The sequence below is a fragment of the Eubalaena glacialis genome, chromosome 15 (genome assembly GCF_028564815.1).
Source record: "Eubalaena glacialis isolate mEubGla1 chromosome 15, mEubGla1.1.hap2.+ XY, whole genome shotgun sequence".
NCBI lineage: Eukaryota > Metazoa > Chordata > Mammalia > Artiodactyla > Balaenidae > Eubalaena > Eubalaena glacialis.
Window position 1 is genome coordinate 71,912,894 of NC_083730.1, and position 13,904 is coordinate 71,926,797.

General features: G+C 50.8%; 1 protein-coding gene across 2 annotated transcripts in view; it reads right to left on the minus strand.

Moving 5' to 3' along the window:
• AP1B1 (adaptor related protein complex 1 subunit beta 1) overlaps positions 1-13,904 on the minus strand; it is a 51,713-nt gene that overhangs the window by 21,611 nt on the left and 16,198 nt on the right. The window contains exons 2-7 of one of the 2 annotated variants that reach the window (XM_061170468.1): positions 11,215-11,277; positions 7,282-7,387; positions 4,625-4,760; positions 3,609-3,854; positions 2,209-2,399; positions 1,179-1,400 (exon numbers count right to left, since the gene is read on the minus strand). In XM_061170468.1, coding sequence (XP_061026451.1) covers positions 1,179-1,400; positions 2,209-2,399; positions 3,609-3,854; positions 4,625-4,760; positions 7,282-7,387; positions 11,215-11,251 — 938 coding nt within the window. In that variant the 5' untranslated portion in view covers positions 11,252-11,277. The remainder of the gene's footprint in view (positions 1-1,178; positions 1,401-2,208; positions 2,400-3,608; positions 3,855-4,624; positions 4,761-7,281; positions 7,388-11,214; positions 11,278-13,904) is intronic. The other variant, XM_061170469.1, reaches the window with a different exon arrangement.

Here is a 13,904-nt window from a genome sequence, read left to right on the forward strand (position 1 = left end):
CAGGATCCTGAGCTGGGGGGCAGAAGCTGTGATTTCTGCCATCAGGACTCGGCACAAGCTGCCCAACAGCATGTTGGGCCTGGACCTGGTGGTGCCTCAGCAACAGGGTCAACTTCTTAGGAGGTTTGCCTTGTTAAATATAGCACAGGGAGCCCCTCCTGCTGATTGGGATCCACAGGTCACGACACCTCACTAAACCCCACACTGCAACTGTAATCCCTAGTCTCATCCCTTTGTTCAGGCACTCAGAAAGCTTGCCCCAATTTACCTCCCAAACCTTTACAAATGTCTGAATTCCACTGATCTTTCTGGGCCCCCATGTGTGTACTAAGAACCAGACTGAAGCTATAAGGACAGGGAGCATGTGTGGTCTTCCACACATGCTCCCTGCCCACAAGAGGCCCTTGTTCTGCTTTTGAGTTAGTTGCTGATCCAGCCATCTGACCAAAGAGGCTGGAAGTAGAACTGCAGAGTCTGGCCCCACTCCACGGAGCTGCCCGGCACCCTTACTGGATCGGTCCTTGTTTTTTAGCCCAACCCACCCCGGGTGTCAGGTGCCTTCCCTCGAGCAGTGGCTCACTACTGTGGTCATTCCTACTGGGTGGATGGAAACTGGCTGCTCAGCATTCTGAGCGGCCCCGAGGCTGATGCAAAATCCATGGCGCCTCGTCTTGGAGTCCTCCAGCCTCTAGAGCTATGGACTCCTACCCAGGAAAAATGAGCGTGCGCACACATACACGATCTTACAGCCTGTTTCAGGAAGGCTGTGTGGACTGTGGACCATCCACTCTCCATGGTTAAGAAGTGCACGCTAGCCTTTATCCGGCATGCTACCTGGTTAGGCTAAGCCAAGGTTTCCCAACCTCAGCACTACTGACATTTTGGTATGGATAGTTCTATGGGGGGGCAGAGCTGTCCTGTGCACTGTAGGATGTTGAACAGCATCCCTGGCTTCCACCCACTAGATGCCAGTAGCAGCCCCCACTGTGACAACCAAAAATGTCTCCAGACATTGTCAAATGTCCCCTGTGGGACAAAGATGCCGGTGGCTCAGAACCCCTGGGATAAGCTGTTGAGACATCCTGCACGGTGACAGGTCAGTTTCCCTTCAGAGCCCCTGTTCCCAGCAGGCGATCCCCCCCAGGGCACACACTACCCACATGTGGTGGCCCCAGTACCTTTTCTGCACGATGAGGTTGATGTTTCGCAGGGCCACGTACTGCAGCTCCGGCTCGGCCGACAGCAGTGTGACCAGGGGCGGGGCCAGCTTCTTGAGCAGCGTGCCGTAGTAGTCCAGGTCCTTGGACAACATCTCCATGAACTTCATCAGCACCTTCACAGCAGACAACACTACAGCGGAGTTGGCGTGGGAGAGCCTGGGGGTGACCCGCTCACAGATGCTGCGGTCCATTCCGAGGTGGACAAATAGGAGAGACAAGCAAGGGGAAACACCCTGTTTTTAGTTATCAAGATAGCATGTCTTCTGTAGGAGGAAGACCTAGCTCCTGGTTCTGTTTCCTGCTAACTAATCCCAAGCAGGTTAAAACCACTCTGAGCCTCAAGTTTCCTCATCTAAAAAAATGGAGATGATGATGCCAACTTCACACGGTTGCTGGGGGCTTAAATGAGACAATGCATGTACAGCACTGAGCACAGTGCCTGGCAGTCAGTAAACACTGGATGAATGTCAACTCACTCCCTTCTGTTGTGAGGGCATTCAAAAGGGGCAGGATACCATGTTGGTTAGGACCAAGAGTCAGGGGAGACCCAGCTGGGTGACCTAGGTGATTTCTTCCACCTCCCTAAGCCAGAGTTTCCCTACCTGTAAAACGGGGACAATGATGGCGCTGCCTTCACAGAGTTTCTTTAAAGATTATCTAACGCGTAGGAAGCACCCAGCAGAGCCTCAGGCACCCAGTAAGAATTCAATGAGTGGTGGCTCTCATGCTGTCCACCTCTTTCCTCAGCCCGCAGTGACCTAGATCTCTCTGTCAGCTCCCAGGTCAGGCCCTGGCTTCTGTTCTGTGCCCTCAGTGAGCAGTGAGCTGACTGCCCAAAGCAACACCACTGTCAACCTGGCTCTGTATCTGAGGATGGTCTGTGGGGCAAGGCCTGGAAAGAAGTCCCCCGGAGGCCTGGGGCCAGCTCATGGTTGGAGCCTCCCACCCCGGGGCCCGGTGAGGCCGGCAAGCAAGGGCAGCCTCTTACCTCTGGGCCTCCCGGTCGTCCTTGGGTGTGTAGTTGGCCAGGCAGTCCAGGATGAAGATCTGGCCCCACTCGGTGCACTCGTTCAGGGCCGTCAGTAGCTTGTTAATGGACTGCGGGTTCAGGTCAAGCAGGTTGCTGCTGGGGTGAGACTCGGCGATCTCCGAGAGGGCAGCCACTGCGTTTGCCACCACCTGGTTGAGAGGGTGGAAGGGGCAGAGGCTGGGACGCTGCTCTCAGGCCAGGGAGGCAGTGAGGCTAATGATGTTGGCCAGTCAGAGCTCAAACATCCTGAAAGGAGTATGACCTGAAGGGCAGGGTCTGGAGCACCGAGACCCACTCCAAGCACGCACCCTACTGACTCCTCTGTAAGCTGAAACTAAAGTCAGTGCACCTGCCAATAAAGAAAAACACAAAACAAGAAAGCTCTAGCTCCAAGTTCCTGCAAAAAATAGCGCTCCCTGCTACCTAACACGCAGTACCGCTCTACCAGTTACAGCAGCTCACTGTGGGAGCTGACAACTGTGCTTCTCAGAGCTAGAAGGTTCCTCCTGCAGAGCCCCTCGGGGGCTGGAGGGGCTAGAGCACAGAGGGGTTGCCAGGTGAAGCTCTGGGCCTGCAACCCAGTTCCACCAGAGCAGCCGTTTTTATGTGTGTTCTGCGTGGTTTTCAACTTTCCCGTAACCAAGCAGTGCTCCCACGGCCATCGCCGTACTGGCCACTCGGCACCCGCGTGTGATCAGTGTTTCAGAGAGACACAGAATGAGACGTCTGGGCCGGGTGGGTTGTACATTTCATTTTAAACATGGCCCTACTGAACTGTTCTCCAAACTGCTGCCATCACCAGCCGTGAGGAGACCAGCTCCCCTCCCAGCTGTGTTCTGGTGCCCTGTCCTCCAGGCTACACTACTTCAAGGGTGATTCTCTACAACCCTGCAAAGAAGTGGGGAAAGGGAGAAGTACCTCACATTCAGAGCTCTCTGACAGTCTTGGTGAGAGGACGGTGACAATGACAGTGACTGGAAGGGGAAGGAGGGTACTAGTCTTGGGTGCACACCCACTGTATGCCAGGCACATTACCTTAATGGCTTAAGCCTCCCAACACCCCCGGCAGCCATGCAGAATTAGATCCATCTTACTGATGAAGAAAAGAGGACTCTGGAAGGTTAGGCAGGATGCCTGAGGTCACACAGCTCCTTAGAGAGGGCTGTACAGAGAAGGGAATCCAGGTCTAGCTCACTCCAAAGATGGCGCCCAAACCACTGCGGGTAGGAAAACAGCTAGCCCACCCCGCAGGGCTCTGACTTCCAAGAACTGGGGCTGCCTGGTGGAGGGTCAAGCAGAGGTCTTCCCAAGCAACCCTGGAGGTGGTGGAGGTGGCAGGGTGGGTGGCAGAGACTTACCATGGGGTTAGAGTCAGAGATGAGGTCTTTAAGGGTATCCAGGAAGCCCTGGTCCTCTACCAGCTGGGCATTGATGTCGTGGAGCTTGGCCACGCACACGGCCGCCGTCTTGCGCACATATGGGTCCTCGTCCTTCAGGCACTTCCGGAGTGGCTCGCACAGGTACTCTGTGATCTTGTCAACGCGGATGCAGCCCATGGTCCGCACAGCCAGGGCCCGGATCAGGGGGTTGGGGTCCTCACAGTCCTGAGGGAAACCAGCCATTGGCCGGGGGCGGGGAAGAGCTGAGCAACATTAGACAGCTGCTGTGGGATATCCCACCGACTGCGGCCAACAGCACCAAAAGTAAGTGCCGTGTGTGGGCACGTAGCATCTGCCAGATACCAGGCTTTGCACTGTTCCCTCTGATCCTCACAGCAGACACACAATACTGTTCCCATGTCACAGGTGAGGGAGCTGAGGCCCTCAGGAAGGTTGGGAGCTCACCCGGTCACAGAGCAGAGCCACAATTCAAGCCACGTCCACCTAGCACCACAACCCTCAATCTTCCCACTGGGCCACAGAACCCTCATTCGCCCACATCTAAGCATCGACAGGGCTGGGGAGCTAAGGTTTTAAAGGGGCACAGAGCTGACAACGCAAGTCCCTGTTTCTCCTCAATCTAGAGGACAGAACATGCAGAAAGGAGCGAAGTCTAGAAGGGCAATACGGAAGCCCTCAGACACATGCTGCATCCTGAGCTGGCAAATGACACAGGGCCATGGCTCACCCCAGGGCACACGGGGATCAAAAGGCCTGGGGCCACCTCACATGGAATGAGTTAGCAGGGTCTGTAGCATCAGATTTTCTGGAGACAACGGGAGCCCTCTGCTGGAGGAAGAGGCCCCCAGGCTGGGAGTCAGACGGCCTGGAAAGGATCCTCCGTGTTTCTACCCAGGGCTGTAGCGCCCCACCCCGGGAGACTGAGGGGAGATGGAGCAGTGAGCACCCCAGCCCCACACCAAGCTTCTACTTACCTTCACAAAGGTGTTGACGGCCATGATGGCCATGTCAGGCTGACTCTTGGCATAGTTCATCAAGTACAGGTACACCAGCTTCTTCAGTTCCAGGTTGTCCGTCTGCATACAGTTCACCACGTCGGGGAAGAGGGCACTGGAAGGTCAAAGCAGCGTCAATGTGGGAAAGGTGAAAAAAAAGAAGAGGAAGACTTTTCAGGCAGCTAATGGGGGCTGGGGAGGAGGGTGAGTGGGAAGGAGGGAAGGAAAATATAACAGGACTTCTTAGTAAAAGGCAGGGCAACAGCTCCATTACCGTGAACATCTGTTGGTAGAAATGGAATTCCAAAGGGTGATTTTAAAAGCAAAAAAGTCCTCTGTTCTTTACACAGGGTTCAAACATAAGCTCTAGAGCCCATCTGACCTGGCTCAAACCCAGCTCTGCCTCTTGCTGGCTGAATCAAGTTGGGAAAATTCTTTTACCCCCAGTTTCAGCTTCCTCATTTGCAAGAAAGATATAACAAAACCCCATTTCACAGGGCCCTTGTGATAACTGAAAGAGACAACATACTTAAGGTATCTAGTCCTTGACATCTAGGAGGTGCTACAGAAATGAAAACGATTGTTTTTCCTTCTCTGATACTTGACATGGCCACTTATATTGGGCTGCTGGTTGCAGAGGGCTTAGGGGAGCAGGGGTGGGCTGGGCTGCAGTCACTACAAGGCACCCACTAAGAACCAGCCCGTGTGTACAGAGCACATGCTACACGCCAGGCTTGGTGCTAGGGGCTTTACATAATGATCTCGTTTAACAGCCCTGAGAAGTCAGTGGATTACCCCCACTTTACGGAAGACAATACTGAGGTTCACAAATATCAAACAATTGCCTAAGGCACCAGGTCTGAGTCCAAAGCCCGTGCTCAGGACCGCTGTTATACTGGGCAGAACCCTTCCCAACATGGTACCCCACAGTCCCAGGGTCACAGGCCCCTTGACATGTGAAATATGGTTAGTGGTCAATTTTCTGTCTCTGGAATTATCTATCACCTCCCTTCTCAATTTTCGTGATTTTATGGGCAAGGACCCAGTAACACAGACTTAAGAGGTCAAAGTGAATTTCCTGAGCCCCGACAGGCAGGAGAGTCCAGTCAGTGCTGAAGCTGATGCATCACCTTGGAAGACGACAAACCAGGAAGGGGGGGAGCTGAGAGGCCTGACTTGCTCTTTTGGGCCCGTTACATCAGCACAACAAGCCCATTTGAGATGACAGAGGTGCCTCCTCTGTGACAGGGGTGTTCTAGTTGAAGGAAAGCAGCTTTGTCCTGGGAAGAATCTGTCTTGGAAGGAGGCCCAGTTTTCCAGCAGACGCCTGATTCCTTTGCCGCTGTGTCCTCAGCAGGTTTCTCTGCAGAACTGTTTCTACTGTGCGCTGTCAGAAGGCCCCTTGCTGAGCATGGCAATGGGACAGGGAAATCCATGGAGAAGTCTGGAGCTGTGGGTTCCTGCTGAGGGATCCAGATGGGGAGCTGCTCCATGTGAGCACCCAGGCCTATGAGGCACAGGACTGGGCACCAAAAGGGCCCAAACGAGAGGGAATGGGGGAAAGCACCCTGGGTCTGGATTTCAGAAGGGCTGAGCATGAGTCCAGTTCCGCCATTAACCACGTGACCATGGGGCAGTCATGTTTCTGGTTTCTTTGGAAGGAAAAATATCCTTACCTACAGTATGGGAATTGCCAGGAAAACATTTAAAAGTGTTTTGCTGACTCTCAAACACTGTGCAAGTGTTAAGTTGTCATAGAACCCAGCTCCTGTCCTTGGGGACTCAACAATGTGGTGGGCAGGTAAGCACAAGTATACATAAGAAGAGGACAGTCTACAATTAGTGCCAGGAGACAGGAACACAGCAAATGCTGCGTGTTCAGGGTAGTCAGCCGGCATGATGAGGGAGGCAGCAGTGTAAATGGACAAGGGGAAGGGACGTTCCAGGCTGGGGAGATGCATGAGCAAAGGAGTGGCCACAATTCTACATGTGGTCTGCTCTGGCAACAGATGCACACCAGAGGCTGCAAACTGACGACAAATTTAACAAGCCCAACGTGCAGGTGTGTTTTACTTGCACAGTGTTTATTTGTTTGTTTAGTATTATCTGGCAATTTTTTTTTTTTTTTTGCCACACCGCATGGCTTGTGGGATCTTAGTTCCCTGACCAGGGATTGAACCCCGGGCCACAGCAGTGAAAGCGCCAAGTCTTAACCACTAGACTGCCAGGGAATTCCCTCATCTGGCAATCTAAAACAAGGAGATTTAAAATGAAAAATCCAGATTTCCTGTTCTTTTTAAAAACCAAAAGACCTGGTCCCACTGGGGTCATTTTCCCCAGCAGGCAGCATCCTCTGGAGTTTCTGACAGGGCTCACAGCACATCCACTGCATTGCCTGTTGCTTTTTCGGCCCAGCCCACTTCATTTGCTCCATTACTGCCTGACCCCATCAACATTTGAGCGCATGACCCCTCTGCAAACAAAACCTTCTATTTGGAAAGATCTGTGAAGGGAGCTACACCAGGGGAGACATGGGTCCCTAGGGATATCTTTAAGGAGAGATTGAACTGGACCCAAACTCAAAAGCTTCCCTCTGTCAGCTGCCTCCAGCTGCCAGCCGGCCTACTCCTGCACACCTGACGTCTTTGCCCACGGTCATAGACGCAATCACTTTCTTCACCGCCTCCTTCTTCTTCTCCTTCTTGTCACTGTTCAGCTCTGCCTTCAGCTCGAAGATCTCCCCTAAAAAAGGAGGCAGCATGAGTGATCCATTTCCACTCTGCCAAGGGGCGATTCCCAGTACCCAACTTCCAAAAGAATGGGAGGGAGGCAGGGAAGACACTCTGTGCTGCCCGCTGAAGGCAGCTTCAGGCCCTGGCCCTGGGTGGGCAGGCAGCAAGGGAAACAACTCTGAATTACCAGGATGGAAGGTTGGAGATCACGTCAGATTTAGGGGAGAGGAGCCATGGAAGCTACAGAGGTTCTGAGGGAGACAAAAAGTGTGCTGCCAGGTCCTGCTCAGCCAGATGGCTAAAAACATGCCGAGGGAAGCAAAGCTCTCCTCAGCCACCCTCACCCAAAGCCCTCAAAGCAGCGTGGGATGGAACCTGGGGACTTAAGGTTTGAGGGAAAAGGGCAGGATTTGCTCAGTTTCAACACATAGGCTTTTCCTGTTTTCCTAGAGCTTCGAGTTAAAAGAGCTCACTCAGCGTTTCACTTCCTGAGCCACAAGTGGTTGCTCGGCTCTGAAAATGGGAATTCAGCTGTCCCACGAGGGCTCTAGCAGTTAATAAACTGTTCTTAAGAACTTGATGATCTAGAAAAAGCAAACGAGGAAGTAGGACTGTTCAGGGCCCTGCCATGGAGAGGTAGTCAGGGGCCTGATAACCCCAATAACAGGTTAAGAGGGCAGATGCTGGAGTGAGACAGGCCTCCTGCCCTCAAACCAGCTGCAGCCAGCCTTTCCTGAGCCTTTCTCTAAGCCAGGCACCTCCCTAACTTCTTCCCACACCTTTTCTCATTGCATCCTCACAACAACTCCACACTTGCCCCCATTTTGCAGATGAGCAAATGGAGGCTAGAAGAGGTTCAGGAACTTGCCCAAGGACACAGCCATGAGGAGGAAGGCTAAGATTCAAAACCAGGTCTGCCAGCTCCAAAGCCCATGTGCTCTGGCCGACCCAGGACATTCACCCTGCTTCTCTGAAACCATTTCCTTGTCTGTACACTCTGCCTTGCCTGGGGCCTTGACTCTTCTCATGTAATAGATGCAAAACACTCGGCTTAGTGCCTTGCACTCAGTGGCCTGCATTAAAGGTGGTCGCTATTATTACTAATTTACCACGTGAACCTCTGTCTTGGCTCCCTCTTTTGTAGGAGAGTCCCAGGCTTCCCTCTCAAGTTACTTGGGTTGGGGGTGAAGCAGAAACTATCATGTGGGGGGAAGTGCTAGAAGAAGTTCTAGATGGATTTACAGTGAAAAAAAGAAAACTAACAGGGTTTTTTTGTTTTGTTCTTTTTTAAAAAATTTTTTTAATGACTGAACAATGTGGTGTTCAGCAAAGAACTTGAGATGAGAGACCGTAAGCAGGTTAATTAAGAACAATCATGCAGCACAGCCCGGGCAAGGCCACACTGAGGATATTGCTCAACAGAGCCAGAAGGAATCTGCAGACCTTGCAGTTCAAATCCAAGGCTCTGGAGAGCTGAAGGAACACACGCCCTTCTCCTCCAAGAGACTAAGGGGGCTGTGTCCCTGCTATGGGACCCAACAGACCATGTGACTGACCCTGGGCCTTGCTGCTGGGCTGCCCCTGCTTTGTTTGAGGTGTTCGGCCAGATTCAGTACAAGTGGCAGTCAATTGATGGATGTAGTCCCGATTCACCTTGGCCCCAAGAAAGCTAGTGGGGTGATCCCGGGATCTGCCTGCTTCAGAAATGGCTCCTTCCTATAATGTGCCTGAAATCCAACCAGTCACCAAGCCTACCTCCTCAATCATATACGAGGCATCCAATTCTATCCCCAACACCCCCGCCTTCCTCCCCAGCTCAGGCAGCATCATCTCTCATGCGAACTGTGGTTCTGGTCTCCCTGCCTCCCCACAGCCTCACCCACTTCGATCCTTGATTAGAATCTGCCTCTGACCTCCCTCTGCCTAAAACCATCAATGATGTCAAATTTGGTCCCAGACATTTCTCTAGACATTCTCCTCAAAAGAAAACCCATAAAAAAAAACCCCACTACTGACACCCCAGTTTACTTGGCACTGTTCACCCACTCTGACCTGGCTCGGCAGGCCCCACACACCTCTCCAACCTTTCTTCCATCACACTCTTCATAACTTGTGCCTAGGCTTTCCTTTCCCTGATGGACCTGGGCCAGCACTCACTCTGCCCCCGTTTATCTGTCTAGCTCCACCCCAGCCCTCCCACAGGCCCTGCCCCTCCCTTATCACAGCACCCACTGCCCTTTAGAGTGATTACTACTTACTAAACTGTCCTCTCAGGCTTCCCTGGTGGCGCACTGGATAAGAATCTGCCTGCCAATGCAGGGGACACAGGTTTGATCCCTGGTCCGGGAAGATCCCACAGGCCGCGGAACAACTAAGCCCGTGCGCCACAACTACTGAGCCTGTGCTCTAGAGCCCGCTCGCCACAACTTCTGAAGTCCGTGCACCTAGAGCCCGTGCTCTACAAGAGAAGCCACCACAATGAGAAGCCCGCGCACTGCAACGAAGAGGAGTCTCCGCTCGCCACAACAAGAGAAAGCCCGCGTGCAGCAATGAAGACCCAACACAGCCAAAAATAAATAAATAAAATAAAAAATTTTTTAAATCAAAATAAATAGATAAATAAATAAATAAACTGTCCTCTCTGCCCAAGGACAAGCAAAGCTAGGTCAGAGACTCCATTTGTCTCCTCCGCTGCACATGGAAGAGACACAGGAAAACTAGCTGGACTGAGAAATGAACCACCTGATGAGGGGACTGCAGGTCCTGGCTCAGCTGACCCAACAACAAACTCTCCTCATCTGGTCAGCAGGCGAGAGTTAATCTCACTTGGAGGGAAGGAAGGAGGAAGGAAGGGCCAGCCAGAAAGATGCTTACAGGGTTAAAGCGCATTTGTCAGCCACTACAACAAACTCCATTTCCCGAAAAGCAAAATCAACGGTAATACCCAAACAATACAAGACTAGCTTAGCAAATTTTGATGCAGCAACTCAACAGACTGAGTCTTCAGAACTGTGGGGAAACGTTTATGATAATGTCAGATGAAAAACAGGATATAAACTCTGACTTCAACCACGTAAAACATATGCCCAACGATAAGGACCAAACATGCACAGATACCACTGTGCGGTTGCTGACAGGATTGTGTGCTTTCTTTCCTCTGGGCGGTGGGGCATCATTTTAAACAATTTAAAGCCACGGGGAACAAAAGAGGGCTTTTTTCTATACTTGGAGCTAATGCTTTTTCCTTCTGGAATTCTGAAAGAAGTAGTCATACTTCTTACACCATCCGCAGTTCAAATTTCCGGATCCACAAGGTTCAAAATGCTCTCGGTGATTCTTGCCACTTGCTTCCAGGCCTCTACGCGCCCTCACCCACCACTACCACAGGGAGCAAGCAGAAGGGTCGAGCAAGGAAAGAGGAGGATAAGACCCCACAGTGGGGATGTCCCTGGTGGCGCAGTGGTTAAGAATCCGCCTGCCAATGCAGGGGACACGGGTTTGAGCCCTGGTCCGGGAAGATCCCACATGCCACAGAGCAGCTAAGCCCATGCGCCACAACTACTGAGCCTGTGTTCTAGAGCCCGCGAGCCACAACTACTGAGCCCACGAGCCACAACTACTGAGTCCACATGCCATGACTACTGAAGCCCACACGCCTAGAGCCCGTGCTCTGCAACAAGAGAAGCCACTGCAATGAGAAGCCCGTGCACTGCAATGAAAAGTAGCCCCCGCCTGCCGCAACTAGAGAAAGCCCGTGTGCAGCAACGAAGACCAAAGGCAGCCAAAAAAAAAAAAAAAAAAAAAAAAAAAAAGACCCCACAGTGAAACAAACAGTACCTTTCTTGGTTGTGGTGAAATATTTTGAGTCCGTCATTTTGGTCCCTTATCTGTGGCCAGACTCTGCAAGACAGAAAAGAGGTGACTTGCCCTTGTGTTCCATTCCATTTTCATTTCACAAGAGGGGAGAGGGATCCAGTGCATGCCTGGTGAGGGGAGATGGCGTCTCATCTCTTTACTGGGCAAATGAACTGTTAGATAATGGCTGATTAGATTTTGGAGGGTAATTCCGAAGGATCTATCAAATTTTAAAATGTGCATATTCTTTGACCCAGTGATTTTACTTCTAGGAATCTCTCCCACAGAAATATCTGCACAGGATAAAAGGGTTTTATATCCTGCAGCACTGTCCATAACAATGTACCACTGGAAATAACTTAAATGTCCATCAATAGGGAATGGCTCAATACTTTGGAAGAGTCCACAGATTAAAAAGCACTGAACAATCATGGTTACAGCAGCCCCTCTGTGGTGCTCACTCTGTCCAGCACTAAGTGCTTCTCACTCGTGAACTCACTGAAGCCTCATCACAGCCTCATGGAAGTACTATCACTATCATTGCCTATATAGTCAAAGGAGCTTGGAAAACGCCAAGGTTAAAAAGCTAGAGAGATTTCTTCTCTACCCAACTTTTCCAAGCTTCTCTAAACAGTGATAGGAACTATTCATCTCTAGAGAGGGCTAGAAACTACACACTGCAGACTCTACAGCACTCCCCAAATCTAACTGGCCAGTTTTCTCAAAGCATCTCTCAGGACACCTCCTAGGGTAAAACTCACACTGTGAAGTACTGGTCTAAGGCAACAGGGCAAAGAAAATACCAAGGCCCTCTTGTTCATTCAACAATTTGCTGAGCATTTACTATGTAACTTCAATAGTTCTTCTTGGTCAACAGATGAGAGATAAAAGAAGCTACACAGGAGCCAAGTACCCTGGATGCATGGCAGAGGCTTCAGGGGTTGTTCTAACATTTATTAAGAAGCTATCATTTACTGAACCCCTATTAAAGCTTTACACACATTATCTCATTTAATTCTACCAATAAAGTAATTGCTTTTACCCCCTTTTTAGATGAGGAAACTAAGGCTCAGGGATGTTAAGTAACTTGCCCAAGGTCACATGGCTTGTAAGTGGCTGGACTGAGAGACAATTTCAGGTCCATCTGAGCTCAGGACCTGTGCTCTAGAGAGGAGGGAATTCTGCTTCCCCATCTGAGAGAAAGGACAGAACCCTGAGAGTGGCTTAAGGATTCAGTCCAAAAAGCCATGAGACTTTCAACTTCCAGTCCTACCTATAGTTTCACATGGTACAGAAAACCACACAACCCAAAGAACAGACATTTGAATGGAGAAAACTCACTCACTTGGTCCCTTCTGTTGCCTCTATAAAAGAGACTCAAACATGTAAACCATTAATATCTTCTTCCAATTCACTGCTATCGGTGGGGGGAGATTAAGGTTACTCTTGGGATGGATGTGAGGAGTCAAGGAACATCTCAAAAGTCTCTGGAGGGGCTTCCCTAGTGGCGCAGTGGTTAAGAATCCACCTGCCAATGCAGGGGACATGGGTTCAAACCCTGGTCCGGGAAGATCCCACATGCCACGGAGCAACTAAGCCAGTGCGCCACTACTACTGAGCCTGAGCTCTAGAGCCCACGAGCCACAACTAATGAAGCCCGTGCGCCTAGAGCCCGTGCTCCACAACAAGAAAAGCCACTGCAATGAGAAGCCCATGCACTGCAACGAAGAGTAGCCCCTGCTCGCCACAACTAGAGAAAGCCCATACGCAGCAACGAAGACCCAACACAGCCAAAAATAAATAAATAAAATAAATAAATTTAGTAAAAAAAAAAAATCTCTGGAAACAATGGCAACACAGCTCCCCTGCAGCCGAACTGTATTTTTCCAGTTTAAGCCTGTATTTATGGCAGGATGGCAATAGGGCTGTTTCCCAACTGAGATGCCTGCCCATAGGTTTTGTTTCAGTAACCAACAGGGAACCAATAAGTACTGCCTCAGGGCTGCCTTAAAGCCTTTGTGGATCCCATTAGGATAAAGGAATAAAGGCTTCACTGACAAAAGTATAAAGAAAAAGACACAATTCCACATTCCTTTTGCTTTGTCAGGTTGAAAAGGGATGATGGCACTTTTCTGTGGGAGCTGTGGGAAAGAGCAGAAGAGACCCCTGTGTCTGCTGATGCCAGTGCTGCTGCGGGGCCACTAACTGCCAGTCTCGGCAGCGGGAGTCAGGGCTGCAGACAGATCCACAAAGGCAAGGACCCAAGTCAGCCTGGTCCACAGCTGCATCCATCCTCCACACAAGCGTGGCCAGGGTTGTCAATAGTTGTTGAAAGAAATGAAAAGTTGCCACTGAAAAGCCCAGGGACCCTCAGCCTGCTCTCCGACAGCTGTGAGGTAACTATATAAGCATTTGTTTCCTACCGGAGTTTACATACATTAAAAATAATTTCATTTTGAGCACAGAGAAAGCCATTTTCTCAGAGAAACCTCACCAACCTAGAGGTTCTTTGTGGAGCTGTGAGAATGAGCAGGTAAAGAAGACAATGGCATGTCTGTCACACAATAAAAGGCTGTATGGCTTCAGAGGTCACAGGCCTGAGAGCATAACCAGAGGTATCCAGAATAGGAGAGTACCTTGGGTTTCCCAAGGTTAAATTTAGTTGAAGAGGG